The sequence below is a fragment of the Montipora foliosa genome, chromosome 11 (assembly GCF_036669935.1).
Source record: "Montipora foliosa isolate CH-2021 chromosome 11, ASM3666993v2, whole genome shotgun sequence".
Taxonomy (NCBI): domain Eukaryota; kingdom Metazoa; phylum Cnidaria; class Anthozoa; order Scleractinia; family Acroporidae; genus Montipora; species Montipora foliosa.
The window spans coordinates 15305403-15315402 of NC_090879.1; the positions used below are offsets into that span (position 1 = coordinate 15305403).

The 10000-nt window shown below is 38.1% G+C and overlaps 2 protein-coding genes across 3 annotated transcripts in view; one reads left to right on the plus strand and one right to left on the minus strand.

Moving 5' to 3' along the window:
* Positions 1-4140, plus strand: part of LOC137976407 (leucine-rich repeat-containing protein 43-like) — a 14857-nt gene extending 10717 nt beyond the window's left edge. For both annotated transcript variants that reach the window (XM_068823750.1, XM_068823751.1), the window contains 4 exons: positions 1048-1266; positions 2155-2222; positions 2402-2639; positions 3488-4140. In XM_068823750.1, the coding sequence (XP_068679851.1) occupies positions 1048-1266; positions 2155-2222; positions 2402-2639; positions 3488-3756 (794 nt within the window). In that variant the 3' untranslated portion in view covers positions 3757-4140. The remainder of the gene's footprint in view (positions 1-1047; positions 1267-2154; positions 2223-2401; positions 2640-3487) is intronic.
* A 141-nt stretch (positions 4141-4281) lies between these two features.
* LOC137976408 (short-chain specific acyl-CoA dehydrogenase, mitochondrial-like) overlaps positions 4282-10000 on the minus strand; it is an 11048-nt gene continuing 5329 nt past the window's right edge. Inside the window, exons 4-9 of the mRNA XM_068823752.1 lie at positions 9635-9957; positions 8784-8840; positions 8579-8659; positions 6894-6989; positions 6217-6273; positions 4282-4560 (exon numbers count right to left, since the gene is read on the minus strand). Coding sequence (XP_068679853.1) covers positions 4408-4560; positions 6217-6273; positions 6894-6989; positions 8579-8659; positions 8784-8840; positions 9635-9957 — 767 coding nt within the window. The 3' untranslated portion in view covers positions 4282-4407. The remainder of the gene's footprint in view (positions 4561-6216; positions 6274-6893; positions 6990-8578; positions 8660-8783; positions 8841-9634; positions 9958-10000) is intronic.

Below are 10000 nucleotides of genomic sequence, written 5' to 3' on the forward strand. Positions count from 1 at the left end.
TATCCTGTCAGGTTTAAGTGTCAACTATGTTAACTTTGTAGTATAATAGAGCTAATGTTAGCATTGGTGAAATAAAATTAATGTTATCTGTTTGAAGTGCAGGTTATAAACTGACGTAAATTATGGTGAAGTGATCCTCACTGGGGGCGGCCCAGGGCAGTTCAGCTAGCAACTTGTGTTAATGGGTTAACATTCACTCAAATGTCCCCATTTAATAGAAGTATAATTAATGGCAAGAGAACACTTGATGACACTTGTATTGACATTCACATTACTTGCAATTCTGGGCATATCTGGAGATCCCTTGTTGCAGATACTAAGCACGGTAATGGTAACAAATCTGATCCAAGCAACACATCATCAAACAATATGTCAGCCCACGTTGTTGGCCAACACGACAGTTACCAACAATCTTTGAAGGTGATGTGATCAGGGGCACCCAATGATAATCCTCTGTGAAATATGTGTTTGGGAGAGTCAAACTGTTCTCAGAATTTCGGTTCTACGTTGCCAAACAGCTAAAGATTTCTTTACTAAAACGTTTCCTAAAAGATTCATAACCAGGAAAAGGTAGGCCCACAAGGACATTTTCAGAAGGGATATTTTTGCAAGTTTTGGCACTTAAAAAGGTCACCTGGCAGTTTCAGTTGAGCAAATGGTTAGGTTGGAAGTTCTTAGAAGGTAATGTTCAGCTTGCAATTTCTGAAAATTATGAAGATATCGTTCCCTAAAATTCTCGGACACCTCAATTTTCCGCCAAGATATCCAGACAGACCAAATTCTTCTAGGTGATAAAATCATCTCTTTAGACAGTCTTTTATTCAGTCTCTCAAAGGCTTTGGCTTAATCTGCTCATTGGGTGCCCTTGTGTGATGTGCTGACCAATGCAAATTATGGTTGGATCGGATTCGTTACCATAGAACCACTTAGAACATATCTAGGTGAACTCTTTGTTGACGGACAGTCTCAGAGTCATGAATTTATTAAACAATCTTGTTCAGTTTTTATGTTATAGGCGATGTAAATACTTTTAATTATCTCTGCCAGGTTTGTTGGAGATGGTTGCAACACATAGCTTGCCTTGGTCTGAAGAGGGAATAGAGCTTGACTACTGTGGAAAATTCGACACACGTTTATTGGCTCCTCTAAGAGACTACCTTCAAAATGGTGTCCAGTTCACAGTGGTTAAGACTAAGCACATGTATGTTTTGGAGGATCCTAATGCACAGCAAAATGATGATAACAAGTCCTTAGCATCAGTTAAAAGTATGTTGGACACATATTTTTTTTTTTGTGGACACAATTCACGTTTGGGTCCAGCTATCAACCCAAACCCCAAGGCTTTAAGATATAATGATGGATTTTGTGTGGCAAAATTGTAAGTGAATTTTGCATGCCTTCGAGAAGTGCTTTGCCAAAAAATTAACCCTTTCCCTTGTAAGAGTGACACTCATAGTTTTTGTTCTGTGTAATGCCAAGCTATTGTTAGTAGTTGTTAATAATACATTGAGGGGCTGGTCAGAGATGAAGGGTGACCAACATCTAGGTCCATTCAAAAATCTATGTTCGTTTTAATCCCTTCCCTCCTAAGTGTGACACATAAGTTTTATTCTGTCTAACGCCAGATAATTTTACTCTGAAACAAGGGCCAGTTTAACGGTCAAAGGGTTATCTGTAATTTGATAAAGACGGGCTAAACCAGTCTGTTATTTTCTGTCCCTCTGGTTTAACCCATTGACTCCCAGGGGTTCCCCATTGACGAGTAAAATCGTCTGGCGTTAGAGTAAAAAAGTTGGGCGCCAAGTCTGGGCGGTTTAGGCCGTTTTGGACATCAAAGGGTTAACATTTTAAAAAAAGTTGCTTCACTTATGATTACCAATGTACACAGCCTTTTTTCTCAGCTTTGTGTCACACAAAAATGGCAGTCCTACATTCTTTGTCGTCTGTGTAGTGGTTTGATGGAAACATCAAAAAAACACTTTGTAGTTAAAAGATGTCATGAGGGAAGTAGCCCTGGGTGATGGTATGGTCGCATGGTTGATATTTGCCACAGTATAATTATGATAAGCCAACACGTACTCTTGTAAACCAGTAGTTGACATAGAGTGCATTTGTAGGTGACTATCTTATAAAATTTAAGTCATTCTGTCTTAGGTCGCCCAGGAAGCAAAGCACAGAAGGTGCCAACTAAAGAGAAGCGGAAAGAATCTGCAAAGGGAAAAGTAAATAATTTATCTGCTGACCAAATAGACATTAATTTCTCAGTAATTATTGGAGAATCATTCAGAAGACTGTGATTGAATCAAAGGTTTTCTCAAAATATTGCACACACAGCATTAATAAATTTTGTTCATCATTGGGAGAAATCCACCAACATTAATTCTGCATTCAATATTCACAGCCAAGGGAAGGAAAAAGCAAGAAGAGCAAACAAGAAGACATTGAGCTCTTTGAGCTACCAAGAACACGATCAGAGTTGGGTTCATGTCATGTCCAACTCTCTCCTATACTGGAAGGGGAACTTGAAGTGGAGTCGGAGTGTGTTTGTGAAGGGGAAGAAGGCACTCCAGAGAGTAATAAAAAAGGAGAGGGATCTTGTTCTAAATCTGATGCCTATGGTAAAAAGAAGTCAATTAAAGGTAATACTGATTCAAGATATGGACTCCTTCAAATAGTCTTTCTTGAGTCCCTTTAACTACAGTTATCGTGTTTTGCCAAGTTTGTTCTATTTAACATTTTTTGGTCTGGTTCAACTTACAACCATATTTGGTAAATCACTTGACCAAAACTCAGCGAGTTAACATGTTTGCCACAAATTTTTAAAGGCCCACATTCCATCAACAGGCATTGCGTGCAGCGGAACAATAGACTTTTTTGCAAATACGGCGGCCATTTTGATTTCTATTGTTTCGAAAGACCTTATGGGATGCTCAAGGGGCAGATTAATATGTATTTGCCCCCTGGGCATCCCATAATAGCTAATGGCCGCCATATCGGTAAAAAGGTCTATGTTCACATATGAAAAGTGAAATTCATCCAATCAGGTTGCTACAATAAGCAATGCAAATTCCCATAACAAAAACAAATGGTCGAAAAGCCTGTCGCTTGAAGGTGGTGGGCCTTCTATGCAACGGTGTGAGAACATTCTAACATAAAATCTGTAGCATAGATTTCTTAACCTAACCATAGATTAGTTGAGTACCAGTTACCTTGTATGTGTCTTAACTTAGGTGAATTTTTATCAAGTGTGTCTAGGTAAAACCAAATTTTAATGTTTCACTTCCCACCTGTGCAGCACACCACACCACAGTTTTTTTAGGAACCAACCCTTTTGGTTATTGTCACCTGTTTTGAGCACATCAATGCATTTATTATTACATTGGTCTTGTCCATTGTTCCCCACTGAATGGTGCAAGTTTAGTCTATGTAAAATGTTAATAGGAGTCACTTGTTTAGCATTCTTGTCAACACCTTTGTATCTGGCCAGATGGTGCTGACAAGCCCTCCAAAGGAAATCTACGAGCATCCACCCCAGGCAAAAACAAAGCTGGACATCCAAAGTCAAGCAAAGATGACAAGAAGGGGAAAGAAAAGGACAAACATGTAGATAACAATGGTGAGGAGGAAGACATGACTCCACCAACGCTCCCTTTAACAATACAAGTTAACATTAAACTGCATTGCTGGAAATCAGCAAGAGAAGCTGCACAAGAACTCGTACCACACAATGTCCCTTCACAATCTGGACAAAACTGATTCACTAAAATCTGTTCATGTTTTGTACAAAAAGGTATTTTATTGAAGTATAGATGTAAATTTATCTTGGTTTGTTGAACTCTTTTTAAAGAAACAATTACCATTCTCTGTACCTTAGGACTGTAACAGCATTAAACAATGTTTGGCGTCACTAAAAAATTTGTTTAATTCTTATTGTTTCAAAAACAGGTTCCAGCTGTATTGGTTTGTTTTTACATCCTTAAATACTCTAGTCGTAACAGTCACATTGATATCATCTTTCAATAACCTGAAACTGCACATTCAATCAATTTCATAATTTAAGGTGAATGTCCTTTTTTACAAATGCGAGAACAGCTGTCTTGTTTTTATTTTATTCAGATTCTCTCTAAGCAACTAAATTTTTTTTAGTTTGAACTTCAGAAAAGAGCTTTGAAGGTGAAAAACTAAAACTTTATAATTTGATCCAAGAGAGCCAGAAACAATGTTAAGCTTTTGATGTCCAAATAAAATAGTTTAACTCTTTCAGAGTATAAGTATTGGAAATAGAATCAATGCAATTTTATTGTTACGCCAAAAGTAATCTGTTCAGAAATTCATCCATGATCATAATTGAGTCAAAAGCTGTCATTCTTTTTCCCAGTAAGAAAACAAATACTGTGTTCCAGTTTGTTAATTAGCATATTCTTTTAAGAGTTGTGCAGCAATTACTATTCTTTGTACTTCACTTGTTCCCTCGTAAATCTCTGTAATTCTTGCATCTCTGTAGTGTCTCTCTGCTGGCATATCGGTTACATAACCCATACCACCCAGGATTTGTATGCACTGTACAACAACATAAAAAAAACCAAATGTTTACCAACATAAACATTGTTAATCTGCCACTGCATCAGTCAGGAAAAAAGCATGATCTACATGTAGGATAGTTTCCACAGATTTTATGAAATTTGGTCTTGCCCTCTTGAAATTGATGAAAATTAAGGGATATGTAATTTTAGAGAGCCAAAAACAAGGCTGTATATTTTAGGACTGTAAAGTTCATCCCCAATCCCTTTGGATATCATAATCCTAAAATTTAAGATTGTGAGTTCCAGAGTAAGTTGGACCGTCATTTTAACAAAGTTAGAGAGATCAGAGGTTTCCCTGAATTGGGTGAAAAGTCAACCAGCTTATGTTACTGGAAGAAAATCAATACAGCACTTAGGATGGCAACTTCCCTTTCTAGTTGCCAATATTTCAGAATTTGAACCATAGAGAAGGGACCCTTTCTACCATGGAAGAAATTAAAGTTATTCTTATTACTTCAATCAATTTAGTACCACTTAACAACTAATACTTAGTGACTGCTACAACTACTACAACTGAGATGGTGGTGGCCACTACAGCTGTACCATCATCACTACTACTACTACTTGGTGCAGGGATGGTGCAGTGGTGTGTGCACTCGCCTCCCATCAGTGTGGCCTGGGTTCGATTCCCAGACTCAGTGTCATATGTGGGTTGAGTTTGTTGCAGGGGTTTCAATAACTTCTGAAATAGCCGTCCATGATAGCCCATTGAAGGCAGCAGTTTGACAAGTTTATGATAGCATTTTTAGTGAAAATCAAGGCAAACTAGCCGGCGGTGTGAGGTAAAGCAGGCGGCGGTATACCGCCGGTAACCAATTTCTATTGAAACCCCTGTTGTTGGTTCTCTACTTTGCACCGAGAGGTTTTTCTCTGGGTACTCCGGTTTCCCCCTCTTCTCAAAAACCACATTGACTTGATTTGCATTAATTGTGAATTTCAGTTTACAATGTCCCCAATTAGTGCTCCAGTGCTAGAACGACTAGACCCAAATAAAGTTCCTTTCCTTTCCTTTAGTACTACTAACTACTACATGAACTACTACATGTACTACTACTACTACCACCACCACCACCACCTCTATTAATAGAAACTTTAACAAACGGCAAGGGCTATAATAGCAATGCCGCTGCCGCAAAACAAGAATATCATTGGTTGAAAGAAGAAACTAATTGTGTGGCACACATTTTAGCATATATCTGTGCGGTAGTCTGCATAACAACCACATGAAATGACCAAATTTGAGGTCTTGATGTCCAACAACGTGAGCATACAAATGAAACATTCATTTTCTCTTTTTTACTCTGAAACCGCTCATCCCTAAAATTAATTTACTTTTAGGATATTTTGCCCACATTGCTTGAGTTGATGTGAATGTGATGGAATAAACATGAATGCTAAGTTATATTTTGAGGGGATGTTTTTGTTAACGTCACCGACATAGATCTTAAAGTCTGAAATAAGGCTGCTACTTTTATTCCTATACCTTACGAAAAATCCCTGCCAACTTAATGAGCCTTTCCCATTCCCATATTTCCATCATGATTGCTGAAAGTTTCAGGCATTAGAGTCCAGCATCTCTCTGCACTTGTCCTGTTATTAACTGAACATTAACTGGTCAAAGAAAAATATTTACCTGGTGTGAAATATTAGTGGCAGCCTCAGATGCTGCAAGCTTTCCCATGGCTGCTTCCTAAGAACAGAACAAGTTTGAAAATAAATTAAATCATTCAGTCTAACCTCCCAATCTTCTGACAGGTGACAAACATATAACACTATTAAATTTTTAAGATTACAGAACTGTCTGAACCAATGTCAGAGACAGCGAGTACATCCATCAGTGAACGAGGCAATAAGCCATTCTGTAGCTCTCTCAGTTTCTCTTTTATTAAAGCAAGTTCAAGAGCACCTTTTTTGAGATGGCAAGCATTACTTGTACTTTCAAATGAAAACTAAGATGATTTCACTTTAGGGATTTAAAAAGAAGCTGAAAGTGGAAAATGCTTTTCTCGCACACAGCTGGGAGAATGGGGTCCAGTATGTGGGGGGTCTTCAGGTTGCATGGTTTGTGGGTGGCCCAGTTTTTCTGACCTCCCACCCAACCCTCTTGAGTCTTTTCAATGCGGCTTTGTAGCTTTTTTAGAATGTTTATCACATTCCATTCAGTTTGTAAATAGTGTTCATGATTTTTCCGATCTGGTCTATGTTCGTTTCGGTTGTGTTAATAAAGGTCAGGCCACATGATCGGCTTGGCTTGGCCCCCAGTTGTGTGTAAGAATGATTTATTTTGGCTCACACAAATTTTTAACAGACCTTTGTGAATTTCTCTCCAGCATCTTTTAGCATTGCTGCTTTCCATGTCAGCAGCCTGGCACTTTCTAACTTGACTTCCATGTCAGCTAACTTAATCTTTTGGATGCAGGAAATTAAAGAAGAACAGATGCTTAAGATTTTGTAATTTACGACAAACAGCATACATTTTGCTGCCCATGTCAGCCAGGATGCCCACTTTTATAGTCAACTGTCAAACAAAAACAAGCCAACAAGCCCTCATATCTATTTTCCTATTGTTTGGTAAGCCTGTAAATGTTTGCATCACTAACATGACCTTCAAGTCTGGTTAATTTTATTCAGTACTTATGAACATGAAGTACAGTTGACAAGGACTACATTGCCATAAACAGCAGAATATCAAAACAAGAGAAGTATTTTCATTTCATCCTTAAAATTTCTGCATTCCTCATTCCATTATTTACCAGGCTTAAAATTCACCACCTCAAAAAAGTTCAGAAAAAAACAGGTTGTCTTTGTTTCAAAACCCAGGCAACTAAACCTGTAAATTTAGTGTCCTCAAATGCTTGGTTGCCCATTAGGAAACCCCCTACAATTAAATGCACACCTCATGTTGAGATGTAATCGCAAGGAATTGGAGCTTGAGTATCCCATAGTTCTAAGTCTGTGCCTGTGTTTTTGTGGAAGTCTCCAATCTCCATCCCCTACATGTTTGTGACATTGTCTCTTAAATTTTCCTATCTGACATTTTTTGTAAAAGCCACAGATATTCAATACATGGGAAAATGCTCAGGTGCTGCAAATGAATTATTGTTAACTTCACACTACTATTGGACATTGACAATGGAAATGGACAAGTGAGTCAGGGGCTGCTTATGTAAGTCATTTTCTATTTATGACTGGGTTGTCTGTTTTTTTTTTGTTTTTTTTAGGGCAACCAGCAGGGTCCGAAATTAACTTTTTCATATGGCCACCAACTGGCGACTCGATAAAAATTTTCAGTCACCAGATGGCAAATTGTGGTTGCCAAAACTTTTGGCCTGAAAATGCACATTTTGAATATTTTTTTGGATACCAGAAAGCAACGACCGTGCAGTCTTGTGTATGTGTCAAGCATTATTTTTCGCTTTCAAAAGCGGACATTTTGGAGGGAAAATGTAACCAACCTCGAATGTAATAAAGAAAGCCATCTGCCCCTTTGTTAAAAATTTTAGCCACGGAAACACCAGTCACGTTCTGTCGCACAAGAGCCGCCATGTTGTTATCGTGCTACATTCCTCGCAGGTAACCAGTCCCTGAAATCTCTTTACTGAGTCGTAGTTTTTTCGCCCGCAATACGTATTTTATGAGAAACCGCGAAAAAAAAAACAAAAAACGCGGAGGCTTGCGACGTTGTGGAGGTAGTTAACGCGAAACTCCTTTCATTTTTATTTCAAAAACATTGGCAGGATAAAAAGTAAGACACTTGTTGGGAAACGGCTCAGAACTTAACACTAGGTCGCCCGCTGGCGACCAGTTGTGAAATTCTGGTCGCCAGTTCTAAATTTTTAGTCGCATTGGCGACCAGGAAGGCGCAATTTCGAACCCTGACCAGGCTTTTCATTTTATTAAAAACTAGTCTACCGGTAAACTTTCTAGTCACCTGGGAGTACTGGACGACCACTAATTTCAAGCACTGATGTTGTAGTGGAAATGAAGTAAAATACCTGAATAGTTTGAAAGCTTGAAAGTGGTTGATCAAAGGCAAATCTTTTTTGTGAGTAATCTATGGCACATTCCAGAGCAGCCTGCAACAGATATTATAAAAGCCAAATGCAACCTGCAATTCTTTCTAATCACCTAAAGGACACATTCTACAGTGGCAGAGGCATTAACAAAATGATGCCAGTTATGACTGTAGCCCTACTATACCTGTGCTATTCCTAATGCTTGTGCTGCAATGCCAATGCGACCAGCATCAAGTGTACCCTACAAAATCACACAAAGTTGATGAAATGAATCACTCAGTCATGTTGAAGAGTACTAAACAGCAGCAAGAGTTGCATTACTTCTGATCAGTATGCACTTTTAGGGTGCCATTCCAATCAAGTGGCACAACTACTAACAGTGGTTTGGTACATATTCATTCAAGGAGAACAGACTTGTATGCTACATGTACTTGCTAGCTTGGAGGTCCATGTAGAGAAAAAACTCTGCCTAAGGTCTTCAGGCACAGTGTTTATCAAATATGGACCAACCTAACCTGGGGAAAAAGATTTTCATATTAATTTTTTCTAAAACCTAACTAAATACTTTTAAAAAACCTGTACAATAATTATTTAGAGCTGTAATCCAACAATATTGCTATGGAAAATAAAAATAGTTAGTATGGAAAACAAGTAAAGCAAAATAATGAAAGCGGCTTCATTGAAACCATTTTATTAATGTGGAGATGTTAAGTAATGTACTTGATGGCTCATCACACAATCAATGAACGAAATGATAAAATTATATGAAATGAATCATATACTGAACTGTAGAAATAAATAAAATAAAATATGAAATCAAGTAAAGCTATGATCCTTGCAGTTATGGACGCAATGTTAGCAATTGCGTAGAGAAGCCTGAAAAAATACAGGACTTCAATGTGGTTTGAACTCGTGATATCAGTGCGATTCACTAACCAACTGAGCTATGAAGTGACTGGTCACAGAACCAAATCAGATTGCAGGATTTATTAAATACTGCCTGTTCACAAACTGGGAAAAAATATAGCATATTACCATTGCAATTTTAAAACCAAAGCCAGGTTCTCCAAGCAAATTTTCTTTTGGAATATAACAGTTATCAAACATCAAATAGCACGTAGAAGATGCTCTTATTCCAAGCTTGTCTTCTTTCTTGCCGAGAGCTAGTCCATCAGTTGGTTTAGGCACAATAAATGCACTGATGCCCTTGTGCTTCTTTGACTTATCAGTTGTAGCAAAGACTATTGCTGCATCCGCCTCATAACCATTAGTAATCCATGCTTTTGTTCCATTTAACACCCAGTGGTCACCATCTAATGTTGCTGTCGTCTTAGCTGCACCAGCATCACTCCCATTATCTGAAAAAAGGTTGAAAATGTATGTTTTAGCATGCATAAGAGA